At 42.9% G+C, this 19,560-nt stretch overlaps 1 protein-coding gene across 2 annotated transcripts in view; it reads right to left on the reverse strand.

The window, feature by feature from the left end:
• LOC128238781 (uncharacterized) overlaps positions 1-19,560 on the reverse strand; it is a 41,514-nt gene that overhangs the window by 13,048 nt on the left and 8,906 nt on the right. For both annotated transcript variants that reach the window (XM_052955024.1, XM_052955034.1), the window contains exons 2-7: positions 9,867-9,935; positions 9,255-9,314; positions 9,023-9,058; positions 8,455-8,655; positions 1,253-1,336; positions 871-978 (exon numbers count right to left, since the gene is read on the reverse strand). In XM_052955024.1, the coding sequence (XP_052810984.1) occupies positions 871-978; positions 1,253-1,336; positions 8,455-8,655; positions 9,023-9,058; positions 9,255-9,314; positions 9,867-9,930 (553 nt within the window). In that variant the 5' untranslated portion in view covers positions 9,931-9,935. The remainder of the gene's footprint in view (positions 1-870; positions 979-1,252; positions 1,337-8,454; positions 8,656-9,022; positions 9,059-9,254; positions 9,315-9,866; positions 9,936-19,560) is intronic.

A 19,560-nucleotide genomic window follows, 5' to 3' on the forward strand; every position in this document is an offset into this window, starting at 1 on the left:
AATGGCATAGGGATTTAGAAAATAACATCGTTTTATCCTTATTGTATAAACATATGAAATTAAACTTTGAGTGCGAGCAATATTTGGACGTCATTCGGAATTCAGAAAAGAGACGTTTAGTCGTTTAGATGAGAACTTCTACACGGACGAAATCGTATTGAAAGACATGAACGTGTATGCCAAGTGTGCAACTCAAATGACATTAAAGATGAGTTCCATTTTTTTCAAATGTGCACCCTATGGAGATCTTAGACGAAGACACATTAAAACTTTTTATTGGAGAAATCCAAGTGTTTTCAAAATGTTTTAACTGCTTAATTCTAAAAGAAGAAACGAACTTAATAATCTTGCCACCTATATAAGAGATGCATATCGAATTAGAAATTACGTATTAAACAGCACTGTATGATCTTTTTTCTTTGCATAATATATCCATGATGTGATGAAATATTATAATTTGTTCTCGTATTTTCATCTTTATGAGCTTATGCACTGCTTAATATTTAATTATCACTTTGTAAATATGTAGCAACCCATACTCTTGTATTGCTTATTGTTTAACATTTGTATTTATCTAGTTTGTATATCTTTATGATGAGAAACCGTAATGGTTTAAATTGAATAAATTCTGTTCTGTTCTGTTCTGTTCTTTATTCAAACTATTAGTGTTGACTTTGTGTAAACTTTTGGTGCTCTCTCTATGATATTTTTGGTGTTTTTTTGTGGCAATCATTGTTTTTGTTTATATGCAAACTATTGTTGTTGTTGTGTCTATTGAAACTGTATGTGTTGTCGCTATGTAAGCTTTGGGTGTTGTTTCGATATAAATAAGAAAAGGTTTTTAATTATTCGTGTTACACTGTTTACTACCTGCGCGGAGAGGACATGCATCATGGCAGGTGAATGTTTCATCTGTTTGGCACATGTTCAGTGTAGAATCGAAGTAATAACCATCCGGACAACAGAATGGCATTGGGACTAAAAAAGAAGATAATAATAATAATAATAATAATAATAATAATAATAATAATAACGATAATAAAATGATTATAGTCTTCAAAGTTTCCTTGATAAAACAAATACTTACTAAAACAATTAATTACATAAACTTTATTTTCTCTTATATTTTTAGCACAAGACCAGGAAAGCTAGTATGACTGCCTAATTAGATTTTTTATTATTTTAAGCGGAAAAGTATTCATCGTCTGAACGTGTTGCTGAAACTAAATGAGTAATTAAGGTGAGAACGCACCGTTGCCTGTACATTCCCAGTACGTCTTGCAATTCCCGTCCGGGTGCTTGAACTTCTCGCCTGAAACTCGCCCAGCACAGTAGTCTGGAAGGGGAATAGATCATCTAGGAAATGCAGAGAATTAATTAATTACTGTTTAAAAAATATTAGAATGTCAAATGACAGTATTGCATGAATGCATAAGAAGTGAATTCAGCCCATTCGCGGGGTGAGTGCAAAAATGTTTTATCTGCAACTGTACTTAAGGTCACTTAGAACCTTTTCGCGTTCACACCTCCAAACGTTAGGTGTTTTGTTTTTCTTTGGCTGGTATTAATAAAACATAAGTCATTTCCTAGCTTCAGTCATTTCCATTTCCTAGCTTCAGTCATTTCCATTTCCTAGCTTCAGTCATTTCCTAGCTTCAGTCATTTCCATTTCCTAGCTTCAGTCATTTCCTAGCTTCAGTCATTTCCATTTCCTAGCTTCAGTCATTTACCAAAGTTAAATGTCTCACTGATCATTTGACATGAATACTAAATCATTTCGAAATTCTATATTTCATAATACTCTAAAAATAAATCAAAGTTTTATGGATATTTTGTTTAAATTTCACTTAGACAAGTTTAGAAACATGACATAATAAGTTTGGAATAGACTTGAGATGTTTGATGAATGCTGGCCCAGGTGCATAACAGCCTCATACTGGCCCAAGTGCATAACAGCCTCGTTACGCAATTAAATAACGCATTTTACCAAACGAATACATTACATGAGAATTGCCAGCCTTGTCATTAAAATTAATTCAAAGTGAGCTTTTTTGAAGATGACAACCTCTCACTCCATCTTCCATTGTGAATAATTGTGCAATTAGCCACATACATTAAACAGTGCATAGTAAAACAGTGGATATTTACTTTTATGCTGAGTATTAATTATGTTACTACAGCCAGACAAAAGTATATTCCATATTAAGGATTAAATCAAAAATCATACTATAAAAACAAACCACAATGATTGATATGTGTTAATGCCTCAGCAACAATAAAGAATGCTATTATAATTCAATCAAAATCCAATTTTAAACATTTTAAAAATGTATATTTTTTGTTAATACGAAAACGTGTTACTTAATGTCTTCACTCCATCACACTTATGCTAAGACATTCAACTTTTTTAAGATTAAATGTTCTAAGCGATCGATGTACATGTTTGAAAATGTTTAATATTTGTAAAATATTAGAGTTATTAAAGTCTGCAGTCATATAAACTAGTCCTAAGCCCACGGTAGAATCGGTTCATATAAATTGAGTTTCAATGACCGTTTCAAGATGGTGATCCCATCATTTATCGGTAATGCCATGTTGATGCGTGTTCTGTCTGTCAGCGTTGTTTGTGTTTTGAGTTCAGTGTCGTTGGGCTCCTGCCTTACGCAACTACACAAGGTCAAGTTGGAAGACACGACCCTGCATTTTCATTTCTATATTTGACCAATTGACGATACAGTCATATATGTATTCTACACCAGGCTACATACTGACTGGACCCCGACGTGAAACCTATATACTACACCAGACTGTATTATGGCTTGACCCCACCGTAATACCTATATACTACACCAGACTGTATTATGGCCTGACCCCACCGTGATACCTATATACTACACCAGACTGTATTATGGCCTGACCCCGCCCTAATACTTGTATACTACACCAGACTGCATTATGGCCTGACCCCGCCGTAATACTTGTATACTACACCAGACTGCATTATAGCTGGACCCCACCGTTATACTTGTATACTACACCAGACTGCATTATAGCTGGACCCCACCGTAATACTTGTATACTACACCAGACTGCATTATAGCTGGACCCCGCCGTAATACTTGTATACTACACCAGACTGCATTATAGCTGGACCCCGCCGTAATACTTGTATACTACACCAGACTGTATTATGGCTTGACCCCGCCGTGATACTTGTATACTACACCAGACTGTATTATGGCCTGACCCCACCGTAATACTTGTATACTACACCAGACTGTATTATGGCCTGACCCCGCCGTGATACTTGTATACTACACCAGACTGCATTATGGCTGGACCCCGCCGTAATACTTGTATACTACACCAGACTGTATTATGGCCTGACCCCGCCGTGATACCTATATACTACACCAGACTGTATAATGGCCTGACCCCGCCGTGATACCTATATACTACACCAGACTGTATAATGGCCTGACCCCGCCGTGATACCTATATACTACACCAGACTGTATTATGGCCGGAACCCACCGTAATACTTGTATACTACACCAGACTGCATTATGGCTGGACCCCGCCGTAATACTTGTATACTACACCAGACTGTATTATGGCCTGACCCCGCCGTGATACCTATATACTACACCAGACTGTATAATGGCCTGACCCCGCCGTGATACCTATATACTACACCAGACTGTATTATGGCCTGACCCCGCCGTGATCCTTGTATACTACACCAGACTGTATTATGGCCTGACCCCGCCGTGAAACTTGTATACTACACCAGGTTGCATTATGGCCTGACCCCGCCGTGATACTTGTATACTACACCAGACTGTATTATGGCTGGACCCCGCCGTGATACTTGTATACTACACCAGGCTGCATTATGGCCTGACCCCGCCGTAATACTTGTATACTACACCAGGCTGCATTATAGCTGGACCCCACCGTTATACTTGTATACTACACCAGACTGCATTATAGCTGGACCCCACCGTAATACTTGTATACTACACCAGACTGCATTATAGCTGGACCCCGCCGTAATACTTGTATACTACACCAGACTGCATTATAGCTGGACCCCGCCGTAATACTTGTATACTACACCAGACTGTATTATGGCTTGACCCCGCCGTGATACTTGTATACTACACCAGACTGTATTATGGCCTGACCCCACCGTAATACTTGTATACTACACCAGACTGTATTATGGCCTGACCCCGCCGTGATACTTGTATACTACACCAGACTGTATTATGGCCTGACCCCACCGTAATACTTGTATACTACACCAGACTGTATTATGGCCTGACCCCGCCGTAATACTTGTATACTACACCAGGCTGCATTATAGCTGGACCCCGCCGTAATACTTGTATACTACACCAGACTGTATTATGGCCTGACCCCGCCGTGATACTTGTATACTACACCAGACTGTATTATAGCTGACCCCGCCGTAATACTTGTATACTACATCAGACTGTATTATGGCCTGACCCCGCCGTGATACTTGTATACTACACCAGACTGCATTATAGCTGGACCCCGCCGTAATACTTGTATACTACACCAGACTGTATTATGGCCTGACCCCGCCGTGATACTTGTATACTACACCAGACTGTATTATAGCTGGACCCCGCCGTAATACTTGTATACTACATCAGACTGTATTATGGCCTGACCCCGCCGTGATACTTGTATACTACACCAGACTGCATTATAGCTGGACCCCGCCGTAATACTTGTATACTACACAAGACTGTATTATGACTGGACCCCGCCGTAATACTTGTATACTACACCAGGCTGTATTATGGCTGGACCCCACCGTAATACTTGTATACTACACCACACTGTATTATGGCCTGACTTGGCCGTAATACTTGTATACTACACCAGGCTGTATTATGGCCTGACTCCGCCGTAATACTTGTATACTACACCAGACTGTATTATGGCTGGACACAGCCGTAATACTTGTATACTACACCAGACTGTATTATGGCCTGACCCCGCCGTAATACTTGTATACTACACCAGGCTGTATTATGGCCTGACCCCACCGTAATACTTGTATACTACACCAGACTGTATTATGGCTGGACACGGCCGTAATACTTGTATACTACGCCAGACTGCATTATAGCTGGACCCCACCGCAATACTTGTATACTACACCAGACTGTATTATGGCATGACCCCGCCGTAATACTTGTATACTACACCAGGCTGTATTATGGCCGGACCCCGCCGTGATACTTGTATACTACACCAGACTGTATTATGGCCTGACCCCGCCGTGATACTTGTATACTACACCAGACTGTATTATGGCCTGACCCCGCCGTGATACTTGTATACTACACCAGACTGTATTATGGCTTGACCCCACCGTAATACTTGTATACTACACCAGACTGTATTATGGCTTGACCCCACCGTGATACTTGTATACTACACCAGACTGTATTATGGCCTGACCCCGCCGTGATACTTGTATACTACACCAGACTGTATTATGGCCTGACCCCGCCGTGATACTTGTATACTACACCAGACTGTATTATGGCTTGACCCCACCGTAATACTTGTATACTACACCAGACTGCATTATGACCTGACCCCGCCGAAATACTTGTATACTACACCATACTGAATTATGGCATGACCCCGCCTTAATACTTGTATACTACACCAGACTGTATTATGGCTTGACCCCACCGTGATACTTGTATAATACACCAGACTGTATTATGGCTTGACCCCGCCGTGATACTTCAGACTGTATTATGGCCTGACCCGCCGTAATACTTGTATACTACACCAGACTGTATTATGGCCTGACCCCGTAGTAATACTTGTATACTACACAAGACTGTATTATGACTGGACCCCGCCGTAATACTTGTATACTACACCAGACTGCATTATGGCCTGACCCCTCCGTGATACTTGTATACTACACCAGGCTGCATTATGGCTGGACCCCACCGTGATACTTGCATACTACACCAGACTGTATTATGGCTGTACCCCGCCGAAATACTTTTATACTACACCAGGCTGCATTATGGCTGGAACTCACCGTGATACTTGTATACTACACCAGACTGTATTATGACTGGACCCGCCGTGATACTTGCATTCTACACCAGGCTGTATTATGGCCTGACCCCGCCGTAATACTTGTATACTACACCAGACTGTATTATGGCCTGACCCCGCCGTAATACTTGTATACTACACCAGACTGTATTATAGCCTGCCCCTCCGTAATACTTGTATTCTACACCAGACTGTATTATGGCCTGACCCCGCCGTAATACTTGTATACTACACCAGACTGTATTATGGCCTGACCCCGCCGTAATACTTGTATACTACACCAGACTGTATTATGGCCTGACCCCACCGTAATACTTGTATACTACACCAGACTGTATTATGGCCTATCCCCGTCGTAATACTTGTATACTACACCAGACTGTATTATGGCCTGACCCCGCCGTAATACTTGTATACTACACCAGACTGTATTATGGCCTGACCCCGCCGTGATACTTGTATACTACACAAGACTGTATTATGGCCTGACCCCACCGTAATACTTGTATACTACACCAGACTGTATTATGGCCTATCCCCGTCGTGATACTTGTATACTACACTAGACTGTATTATGGCCGGACCCCGCCGTAATACTTGTATACTACACCAGGCTGTATTATGGCCGGACCCCGGCGTAATACTTGTATACTACACCAGGCTGCATTATGGCCGGAACCCACCGTGATACTTGTATACTACAATAGGCTGTATTAAGACTGGACCCCGCCGTGATACTTGTATATTACACCAGACTGAATTATGGCCGGACCCCGCCGGGATACTTGTATACTACACCAGACTGTATTATTGCCTGACCCCGCCGTAATACTTGTATACTACACCAGACTGTATTATGGCCTGACCCCGCCGTAATACTTGTATACTACACTAAACTGTATTATGGCCGGACCCCGCCGTAATACTTGTATACTACACCAGGCTGTATTATGGCCGGACCCCGCCGTAATACTTGTATACTACACCAGGCTGCATTATGGCCGGAACCCACCGTGATACTTGTATACTACAATAGGCTGTATTAAGACTGGATCCCGCCGTGATACTTGTATATTACACCAGACTGAATTATGGCCGGACCCCGCCGGGATACTTGTATACTACACCAGACTGTATTATGGCCTGACCCCGCCGAAATACTTGTATACTACACCAGACTGCATTATGGTCTGACCCCTCCGTGATACTTGTATACTACACCAGACTGTATTATGGCCGGACCCCGCCGTAATACTTGTATACTACACAAGACTGCATATGGCCTGACCCCACAGTGATACTTGTATACTACACCAGACTGTATTATGGCCGGACCCCGCCGTGATACTTGCATACTACACCAGACTGCATTATGGCTGGACCCCGCCGTAATACTTGTATACTACACAAGACTGTATTATGGCCTGACCCCGCCGTGATACTTGTATACTACACCAGACTGTATTATGGCCTGACCCCGCCCTAATACTTGTATACTACACAAGACTGCATTATGGCTTGACCCCGCCGTGATACTTGCATACTACACCAGACTGCATTATGGCTGGACCCCGCCGTAATACTTGTATACTACACCAGACTGCATTATGGCTGAACCCCGCCGTAATACTTGTATACTACACCAGAATGTATTATGGCTTGACCCCGCCGTAATAATTGTATACTGCACCAGACTGCATTATGGCATGACCCCGTCGTAATACTTGTATACTACATCAGACTGTATTATGGCTTGACCCCGCCGTAATACTTGTATACTACACCAGACTGCATTATGGCCTGACCCCGCCGTGATACTTGTATACTACACCAGGCTGCATTATGGCTGGACCCCGGCGTAATGCTTGTACACTACACCAGAGTGCATTATGGCTTGACCTCGGAGTAATGCTTGTACACTACACCAGAGTGCATTATGGCTTGACCCCGGCGTAATGCTTGTACACTACACCAGAGTGCATTATGGCTTGACCCCGGCGTAATGCTTGTACACTACACCAGACTGCATTTTGGCTTGACCCCGGCGTAATGCTTGTACACTACACCAGTCTGCATTATGGCTTGACCCCGGCGTAATGCTTGTACACTACGCCAGACTGCATTATGGCTTGACCTCGGCGTAATGCTTGTACACTACACCAGACTGCATTTTAGTTTTCCCCGTTGTAATACTTGCATTCCAAAACACAGTATGAATGACCCCGCTGTGACATGGTTCTACAATACATTACATGGCTTACCTATGATGTACTGTGATCTTGGTCCTTATATTCAACAATCTCTTTCAGATAATACATTGATGCTTACCGATATTGCAGTTGACGTTGTAGGGTCGGTCACAGGTAATGCGCCTTTGTTGGTCATACCCGCCCCAGTACGTCCCGAATGCACACGGCTGGAGGCTTGCCTTGTAGCGGCTCTGGGCGTCACGCTCACACATGATGAACTTACGGCAGTCTGTGTCGTCAGACAGGTAGCACAGTTCTGTGATGCACTTTCCAAGACATTCTGGGGGATACACGGAAACAAGATTAACAAAATATTCAAGACAGGGGAGAAAACAATACCAATCTATAGTTGTTTCCGTACAGATGTACAGTCGCTTCTGTACATATCTACGGTTGGTTACATACACATCTACAATTGATTCCATACACATCTACAGTTACTCCGACACACATTTACTGTTGCTTCCATACACATCTACAGTTGCTTCCATACACATCTACAGTTGCTTCCATACACATCTACAGTTGCTCCCATACACATCTACAGTTGCTTCCATACACATCTACAGTTGCTTCCAAACTGTTAAAGGTCGTGTTAGCTTACTGAAATAGGTTCTTCTAATGTGTAATATATTATTAGGACTTACGGTTGTTGAGCGCTATTTGGGCGGGTGACAATGGCTCTGAAATGTATCGTTATCAAGCTTATTATATAAAAAAACATTAATATTTTACAGAATGTCAATATGTTTGTGTTGGCAATGTGTATAGGGTAATCAGTATTTGGATATTCAAAATCTTAAATAAGTCCACTTCGCTCATTTCAAAGTATAACAGCTTCTCCTTCAACGAGTTGTTCCTTGCCATCTGGATGTGTACCTTCAGTTGTCGTAGTTTGTAAAGGCTGAGCTGGTGGTGAACGCCTCCCGGGGCTTAACACTGAAACAGGTCGAACACTCGTATTTGTGGGATGCAAATCAGTTTCAGTTTCTGCTTTGTTTTATAAAAAGGCTTTTACAAAATAACTTGTACATTGTAGTTGGTGGTAAATGGTACTTTATGAGTGCATTGGGTGATTGACGGGTAAATGAAATACCAGCTGAATGTCTTACACTTTGATAAGCAGAGCACGTTTATCAACGTTAATATATTTAGCGTAAAATAAGAATGACAGTATCAATGCTTTGTTTATCATTCGCATTATAAGTTTCAGTCACTATATGCAAGTCATTGCATCCTTGCTTGCTGATAAGAATATTATACAATAACGATGTTTATGTAATTGATTGCTTTCACTTAAAGGCCTGATCATAAAACAGACTTGCGGTTTTTTTCTCAAGCTTATGCATTTAGACCAAATGTATTAAGTCTGTGTTCAGACAAAAACAAACGATGTGTTTCAAAAGGTTGTTTTTCTGAGTATGAGCTTAAAGTTGACATTGAGGCCACCGATAACATTGAGGCCACCGATAACATTGTCCGCTGACTTACTTATGCCTGCAAGGACTGATCCACTTTGGAGCGCCAACCACACAAATCCCAGACTGCTCCACATTTCTCCTGTATTGACAAAGAATATTTGAATATGTCGTGATTATTACAATGTTAGTTGCCGTTAGGGAAAGTGCCGTGGCGTGATCAGACTACACATGCATGAAACCTTTCAAACTTCATAAGCGAACTATGTCAATGATTGCGTTGTTCCTTGGAAATGCTTCGGCCGGGTTCATTTATTACGAGCATATATCTGTATCTTATGTGGCATATATCTGCCGTAAGATAACCTGTTAACGTTCGCGAATTGTTTCGTGTTAACCACTTAATTTTCGCGATAATTATCATAGCAATCTATGTAATATTCGCGTTTCTTTTTGGTAAGATAAATATCATAAGACTAAAACAGGCTTGAAAGTGCCCATGCCTTACCCCAATGTCGACATTTGCTTTCGCCGACCGTTTCAATGTCATTACCTTTCAATCTGTGAACATCAATTAAATATGTGTAAGAATTGTTGAGTGGCTGTCTATGTAAATTGTATAAGTTTCTGTGAATTGTGCGAGTGAGTATGACTGCAACTTGTAAGTTGCCTGATTATGTCAGTTGTGCGAGTTATGTGAACTGTACGTGTGTGTCTGTGTGTCTCTTGATGGGAGGCTTGTTATGTGAACTGTACGAGTGTGTCTGTGTGTCTCTTGATGAGAGGCTTGTTATGTGAACTGTACGAGTGTGTCTGTATGTCTCTTGATGAGAAGCTTGTTATGTGAACTTTACGTGTGTGTATGTGAACTGTACGTGTGTGTTTGTGTACCTCTTAATAAGAGGCTTGTTATGTGAACTGTACGTGTGTGACTGTGTATCTCCTGATGAGAGGCTTGTTATGTGAACTGTACGTGTGTGTCTGTGTATCTCTTGATGAGAGGCTTGTTATGTGAACTGTACGTGTGTGACTGTGTATCTCCTGATGAGAGGCTTGTTATGTGAACTGTACGTGTGTGTCTGTGTGTCTCTTGATGAGAGGCTTGTTATGTGAACTGTACGGGTGTGTCTGTGTGTCTCTTGATGAGAAGCTTGTTATGTGAACTGTACGCGTGTGTCTGTGTGTCTCTTGATGAGACGCTTGTTATGTGAACTGTACGCGTGTGTCTGTGTGTCTCTTGATGAGACGCTTGTTATGTGAACTGTACACGTGTGTATGTGTGTCTCTTGATGAGAGGCTTGTTATGTGAACTGTACGCGTGTGTCTGTGTGTCTCTTGATGAGACGCTTGCTATGTGAACTGTACGCGTGTGTCTGTGTGTCTCTTGATGAGAGGCTTGTTATGTGAACTGTACGCGTGTGTCTGTGTATCTCTTGATGAGACACTTGTTATGTGAACTGTACGCGTGTGTCCGGTGTTTCTTGATGAGAGGCTTGTTATGTGAACTGTACGCGTATGTCCGGTGTTTCTTGATGAGACGCTTGTTATGTGAACTGTACGCGTGTGTTCGGTGTTTCTTGATGAGAGGCTTGTTATGTGAACTGTACGTGAGTGTCTGTGTGTCTCTTGATGAGACGCTTGTTATGTGAACTGTACGCGTGTGTCTGTGTGTCTATTGATGAGACGCTTGTTATGTGAACTGTACGCGTGTGTCTGTGTGTCTCTTGATGAGAGGCTTGTTATGTGAACTGTACGCGTGTGCCCGGTGTTTCTTGATGAGAGGCTTGTTATGTGAACTGTACGTGTGTGTCTGTGTGGCTCTTGATGAGAGGCTTCTTATGTGAACTGTACGTGTGTGTGTCTGTGTGTCTCTTGATGAGAGGCTTGTTATGGGAACTGTACGTGTGTGTCTGTGTGTCTCTTGATGAGAGGCTTGTTATGGGAACTGTACGTGTGTGTCTGTGTGTCTCTTGATGAGAGGCTGGTTATGTGAACTGTACGTGTGTGTCTGTGTGTCTCTTGATGAGAGGCTTGTTATGTGAACTGTACGCGTGCGTCTGTGTGTCTCTTGATGAGAGGCTTGTTATGTGAACTGTACGCGTGTGTCTGTGTGTCTCTTGATGAGAGGCTTATTATATGAACTGTACGCGTGTGTCTGTGTGTCTCTTGATGAGAGTCTTGTTATGTGAACTGTACGTGTGTGTCTGGGTGTCTCTTGATGAGAGGCTTCTTATGTGAACTGTACGCGTGTGTCTGTGTGTCTCTTGATGAGAGGCTTGTTATGTGAACTGTACGCGTGTGTCTGTGTGTCTCTGAATGAGAGGCTTGTTATATGAACTGTACGAGTGTGTCTGTGTGCCTCTTGATGAGAGGCTTGTTATGGGAACTGTACTCGTGTGTCTGTGTGTCTCTTGATGAGAGGCTTGTTATGTGAACTGTACGTGTGTGTCTGTGTGTCTCTTGATGAGAGGGTTGTAATGTGAACTGTACGTGTGTGTCTGTGTGTCTCTTGATGAGAGGCTTGTTATGTGAACTGTACGTGTGTGTCTGTGTGTCTCTTGATGAGAGGCTTGTTATGTGAACTGTACGTGTGTGTCTGTGTGTCTCTTGATGAGAAGCTTGTGATGGGAACTGTACGTTTGTGTCTGTGTGTCTCTTGATGAGAGGCTTGTTATGGGAAGTGTACGGGTGTGTCTGTGTGTCTCTTGATGAGAGGCTTGTTATATGAACTGTACGTGGGTGTCTGTGTGTCTCTTGATGAGAGGCTTGTTTTGTGAACTGTACGCGTGTGTCTGTGTGTCTCTTTATGAGAGGCTTGATATGGGAAGTGTACGCGTGTGTCTGTGTGTCTCTTGATGAGAGGTTTGTTATGTGAACTGTACGTCTGTGACTGTGTATCTCTTGATGAGAGGCTTGTTATGTGAACTGTACGTGTGTGTCTGTGTGTCTCTTGATGAGAGGCTTGTTATATGAACTGTACGCGTGTGTCTGTGTGTCTCTTGATGAGAGGTTTGTTATGTGAACTGTACGGGTGTGTCAGTGTGTCTCTTGATGAGAGGCTTGTTATATGAACTGTACGCGTGTGTCTGTGTGTCTCTTGATAAGAGGCTTGTTATGTGAACTGTACGCGTGTGTCTGTGTGTCTCTTGATGAGAGGTTTGTTATGTGAACTGTACGTGTGTGTCTGTGTATCTCTTGATGAGAGTCTTGTTATGTGAACTGTACATGTGTGTCTGTGTGTCTCTTGATGAGAGGCTTATTATATGAACTGTACGTGTGTGTCTGTGTGTCTCTTGATGAGAGGCTTGTTATGTGAAATGTACGCGTGTGTCTGTGTGTCTCTTGATGAGAGGCTTGTTATGTGAACTGTACGTCTGTGTCTGTGTGTCTCTTGATGAGAGGCTTGTTATGTGAACTGTACGTCTGTGTCTGTGTGTCTCTTGATGAGAGGCTTATTATGTGAACTGTACGCGTGTGTCTGTGTGTCTCTTGATGAGAGGCTTGTTATATGAACTGTACGCGTGTGTCTGTGTGTCTCTTGATGAGAGGCTTGTTATGTGAACTGTACGCGTGTGTCTGTGTGTCTCTTGATGAGAGGCTTGTTATGTGAACTGTACGTGTGTGTCTGTGTGTCTCTTGATGAGAGGCTTGTTATGTGAACTGTACGCGTGTGTCTGTGTGTCTCTTGATGAGAGGCTTGTTATGTGAACTGTACGCGTGTGTCTGTGTGTCTCTTGATGAGAGGCTTGTTATGTGAACTGTACGTGTGTGTCTGTGTGTCTCTTGATGAGAGGCTTATTATGTGAATTTTACGTCTGTGTCTGTGTATCTCTTGATGAGAGTCTTGTTATGTGAACTGTACGTGTGTGTCTGTGTGTCTCTTGATGAGAGGCTTATTATATGAACTGTATGTGTGTGTCTGTGTGTCTCTTGATGAGAGGCTTGTTATGTGAAATGTACGTGTGTGTCTGTGTGTCTCTTGATGAGAGGCTTGTTATGTGAACTGCACGTGTGTGTCTGTGTGTCTCTAAATGAGAGGTTTGTTATGTGAACTGTACGCGTGTGTCTGTGTGTCTCTTGATAAGAGGCTTGTTATGTGAACTGTACGCGTGTGTCTGTGTGTCTCTTGATGAGAGGCTTGTTATGTGAACTGTACGCGTGTGTCTGTGTGTCTCTTGATGAGAGGCTTGTTATGTGAACTGTACGTGTGTGTCTGTGTGTCTCTTGATGAGAGGCTTGTTATGTGAACTGTACGTGTGTGTCTGTGTGTCTCTTGATGAGAGGCTTGTTATGTGAACTGTACGTAGGTGTCTGAGTGTCTCTTGATGAGAGGCTTGTTATGTGAACTGTACGCGTGTGTCTGTGTGTCTCTTGATGAGAGGCTTGTTATGGGAACTGTACGTGTGTGTCTGTGTGTCTCTTGATGAGAGGCTTGTTATGTGAACTGTACGTGTGTGTCTGTGTGTCTCTTGATGAGAGGATTGTTATGGGAACTGTACGTGTGTGTGTGTCTGTGTGTCTCTTGATGAGAGGCTTGTTATGGGAAGTGTACGCGTGTGTCTGTGTGTCTCTTGATAAGAGGCTTGTTATGTGAATTGTACGCGTGTGTCTGTGTGTCTCTTGATGAGAGGTTTGTTATGTGAACTGTACGTTTGTGTCTGTGTGTCTCTTGATGAGAGGCTTGTTATGTGAAATGTACGAGTGTGTCTGTGTGTCTCTTAATGAGAGGCTTGTTATAAGAACTGTACGTTTGTGTCTGTGTGTCTCTTGATGAAAGGCTTGTTATGTGAATTGTACGCGTGTGTCTGTGTGTCTCTGAATGAGAGGCTTGTTATATGAACTGTACGTGTATGTCTGTGTGTCTCTTGATGAGAGGCTTGTTATGTGAACTGTACGCGTGTGTCTGTGTGTCTCTTGATGAGAGGCTTGTTATGTGAACTGTACGCGTGTGTCTGTGTGTCTCTTGATGAGAGGCTTGTTATGTGAACTGTAAGTGTGTGTCTGTGTGTCTTTTGATGAGAGGCTTGTTATGTGAACTGTACGCGTTTGTCTGTGTGTCTCTTGATGAGAGGCTTGTTATGTGAACTGTACGTGTGTGTCTGTGTGTCTCTTGATGAGAGGCTTATTATATGAACTGTATGTGTGTGTCTGTGTGTCTCTTGATGAGAGGCTTGTTATGTGAAATGTACGTGTGTGTCTGTGTGTCTCTTGATAAGAGGCTTGTTATGTGAATTGTACGCGTGTGTCTGTGTGTCTCTTGATGAGAGGTTTGTTATGTGAACTGTACGTTTGTGTCTGTGTGTCTCTTGATGAGAGGCTTGTTATGTGAACTGTACGAGTGTGTCTGTGTGCCTCTTGATGAGAGGCTTGTTATGGGAACTGTACTCGTGTGTCTGTGTGTCTCTTGATGAGAGGCTTGTTATGTGAACTGTACGTGTGTGTCTGTGTGTCTCTTGATGAGAGGGTTGTAATGTGAACTGTACGTGTGTGTCTGTGTGTCTCTTGATGAGAGGCTTGTTATGTGAACTGTACGTGTGTGTCTGTGTGTCTCTTGATGAGAGGCTTGTTATGTGAACTGTACGCGTGTGTCTGTGTGTCTCTTGATGAGAGGCTTGTTATGGGAACTGTACGTGTGTGTCTGTGTGTCTCTTGATGAGAGGCTTGTTATGTGAACTGTACGTGTGTGTCTGTGTGTCTCTTGATGAGAGGCTTGTTATATGAACTGTACGTGGGTGTCTGTGTATCTCTTGATGAGAGGCTTGTTTTGTGAACTGTACGCGTGTGTCTGTGTGTCTCTTTATGAGAGGCTTGATATGGGAAGTGTACGCGTGTGTCTGTGTGTCTCTTGATGAGAGGTTTGTTATGTGAACTGTACGTCTGTGACTGTGTATCTCTTGATGAGAGGCTTGTTATGTGAACTGTACGTGTGTGTCTGTGTGTCTCTTGATGAGAGGCTTGTTATATGAACTGTACGCGTGTGTCTGTGTGTCTCTTGATGAGAGGTTTGTTATGTGAACTGTACGGGTGTGTCAGTGTGTCTCTTGATGAGAGGCTTGTTATATGAACTGTACGCGTGTGTCTGTGTGTCTCTTGATAAGAGGCTTGTTATGTGAACTGTACGCGTGTGTCTGTGTGTCTCTTGATGAGAGGTTTGTTATGTGAACTGTACGTGTGTGTCTGTGTATCTCTTGATGAGAGTCTTGTTATGTGAACTGTACATGTGTGTCTGTGTGTCTCTTGATGAGAGGCTTATTATATGAACTGTACGTGTGTGTCTGTGTGTCTCTTGATGAGAGGCTTGTTATGTGAAATGTACGTGTGTGTCTGTGTGTCTCTTGATGAGAGGCTTGTTATGTGAACTGTACGTCTGTGTATGTGTGTCTCTTGATGAGAGGCTTGTTATGTGAACTGTACGTCTGTGTCTGTGTGTCTCTTGATGAGAAGCTTATTATGTGAACTGTACGCGTGTGTCTGTGTGTCTCTTGATGAGAGGCTTGTTATGTGAACTGTACGCGTGTGTCTGTGTGTCTCTTGATGAGAGGCTTATTATGTGAACTGTACGCGTGTGTCTGTGTGTCTCTTGATGAGAGGCTTGTTATGTGAACTGTACGTGTGTGTCTGTGTGTCTCTTGATGAGAGGCTTGTTATGTGAACTGTACGCGTGTGTCTGTGTGTCTCTTGATGAGAGGCTTGTTATGTGAACTGTACGCGTGTGTCTGTGTGTCTCTTGATGAGAGGCTTGTTATGTGAACTGTAAGTGTGTGTCTGTGTGTCTTTTGATGAGAGGCTTATTATGTGAATTTTACGTCTGTGTCTGTGTATCTCTTGATGAGAGTCTTGTTATGTGAACTGTACATGTGTGTCTGTGTGTCTCTTGATGAGAGGCTTATTATATGAACTGTACGTGTGTGTCTGTGTGTCTCTTGATGAGAGGCTTGTTATGTGAAATGTACGTGTGTGTCTGTGTGTCTCTTGATGAGAGGCTTGTTATGTGAACTGCACGTGTGTGTCTGTGTGTCTCTAAATGAGAGGTTTGTTATGTGAACTGTACGCGTGTGTCTGTGTGTCTCTTGATAAGAGGCTTGTTATGTGAACTGTACGCGTGTGTCTGTGTGTCTCTTGATGAGAGGCTTGTTATGTGAACTGTACGCGTGTGTCTGTGTGTCTCTTGATGAGAGGCTTGTTATGTGAACTGTACGTGTGTGTCTGTGTGTCTCTTGATGAGAGGCTTGTTATGTGAACTGTACGTAGGTGTCTGTGTGTCTCTTGATGAGAGGCTTGTTATGTGAACTGTACGTAGGTGTCTGAGTGTCTCTTGATGAGAGGCTTGTTATGTGAACTGTACGCGTGTGTCTGTGTGTCTCTTGATGAGAGGCTTGTTATGGGAACTGTACGTGTGTGTCTGTGTGTCTCTTGATGAGAGGCTTGTTATGTGAACTGTACGTGTGTGTCTGTGTGTCTCTTGATGAGAGGATTGTTATGGGAACTGTACGTGTGTGTGTGTCTGTGTGTCTCTTGATGAGAGGCTTGTTATGGGAAGTGTACGCGTGTGTCTGTGTGTCTCTTGATAAGAGGCTTGTTATGTGAATTGTACGCGTGTGTCTGTGTGTCTCTTGATGAGAGGTTTGTTATGTGAACTGTACGTTTGTGTCTGTGTGTCTCTTGATGAGAGGCTTGTTATGTGAAATGTACGAGTGTGTCTGTGTGTCTCTTAATGAGAGGCTTGTTATAAGAACTGTACGTTTGTGTCTGTGTGTCTCTTGATGAAAGGCTTGTTATGTGAATTGTACGCGTGTGTCTGTGTGTCTCTGAATGAGAGGCTTGTTATATGAACTGTACGTGTATGTCTGTGTATCTCTTGATGAGAGGCTTGTTATGTGAACAGTACGCGTGTGTCTGTGTGTCTCTTGATGAGAGGCTTGTTATGTGAACTGTACGTGTGTGTCTGTGTATCTCTTGATGAGAGGCTTATTATGTGAACTGTTCGCGTGTGTCTGTGTGTCTCTTGATGAGAGGCTTGTTATGTGAACTGTACGCGTTTGTCTGTGTGTCTCTTGATGAGAGGCTTGTTATGTGAACTGTACGTGTGTGTCTGTGTGTCTCTTGATGAGAGGCTTATTATGTGAACTGTACGCGTGTGTCTGTGTGTCTCTTGATGAGAGGCTTATTATGTGAACAGTACGCGTGTGTCTGTGTGTCACTTGATGAGAGGCTTGTTATGTGAACTGTACGTAGGTGTCTTTGTGTCTCTTGATGAGAGGCTTGTTATGTGAACTGTACGCGTGTGTCTGTGTGTCTCTTGATGAGAGGCTTGTTATGTGAACTGTACGTGTGTGTCTGTGTTTCTCTTGATGAGAGGCTTGTTATGTGAACTGTACGAGTGTGTCTGAGTGTCTCTTGATGAGAGGCTTGTTATGTGAACTGTACGTGTGTGTCTGTGTGTCTCTTGATGAGAGGCTTGTTATGTGAACTGTACGTCTGTGTCTGTGTGTCTCTTGATGAGAGGCTTGTTATGTGAACTGTACGTGTGTGTCTGTGTGTCTCTTGATGAGAGGCTTGTTATGTGAACTGTACGTGTGTGTCTGTGTATCTCTTGATGAGAGGCTTATTATGTGAACTCTACGCGTGTGTCTGTGTGTCTCTTGATGAGAGGCTTATTATGTGAACAGTACGCGTGTGTCTGTGTGTCACTTGATGAGAGGCTTGTTATGTGAACTTTACGTAGGTGTCTGTGTGTCTCTTGATGAGAGGCTTGTTATGTGAACTGTACGCGTGTGTCTGTGTGTCTCTTGATGAGAGGATTGTTATGTGAACTGTACGTGTGTGTCTGTGTGTCTCTTGATGAGAGGAATGTTATGTGAACTGTACGAGTGTGTCTGAGTGTCTCTTGATGAGAGGCTTGTTATGTGAACTGTACGCGTGTGTCTGTGTGTCTCTTGATGAGAGGCTTGTTATGTGAACTGTACGTGTGTGTCTGTGTATCTCTGAATGAGAGGCTTGTTATGTGAACTGTACGTCTGTGTCTGTGTGTCTCTTGATGAGAGGCTTGTTATATGAACTGTACGCGTGTGTCTGTGTGTCTCTGAATGAGAGGCTTGTTATATGAACTGTACGTGTGTGTCTGTGTATCTCTTGATAAGAGGCTTCTTATGTGATTTGTACGCGTGTGTCTGTGTGTCTCTTGATGAGAGGCTTGTTATGGGAACTGTACGTGTGTGTCTGTGTGTCTCTTGATGAGAGGCTTGTTATGGGAACTGTACGTGTGTGTGTCTGTGTGTCTCTTGATGAGAGGCTTGTTATGTGAACTGTACGCGTGTGTCTGTGTGTCTCTTGATTAGAGGCTTGTTATGTGAACTGTACGTAGGTGTGTCTGTGTGTCTCTTGATGAAAGGCTTGTTATGTGAACTGTACGTGTGTGTCTGTGTGTCTCTTGATGAGAGGCTTGTTATGTGAACTGTACGTGTGTGTCTGTGTATCTCTGAATGAGAGGCTTGTTATGTGAACTGTACGTCTGTGTCTGTGTGTCTCTTGATGAGAGGCTTGTTATATGAACTGTACGCGTGTGTCTGTGTGTCTCTGAATGAGAGGCTTGTTATATGAGCTGTACGTGTGTGTCTGTGAATCTCTTGATAAAAGATTTGTTATGTGAACTGTACTCATGTGTCTGTGTGTCTCTTGATGAGAGGCTTGTTATGGGAACTGTACGTGTGTGTCTGTGTGTCTCTTGATGAGAGGCTTGTTATGGGAACTGTACGTGTGTGTGTCTG

This window comes from Mya arenaria, chromosome 1, assembly GCF_026914265.1.
Source record: "Mya arenaria isolate MELC-2E11 chromosome 1, ASM2691426v1".
NCBI classification, from domain to species: domain Eukaryota; kingdom Metazoa; phylum Mollusca; class Bivalvia; order Myida; family Myidae; genus Mya; species Mya arenaria.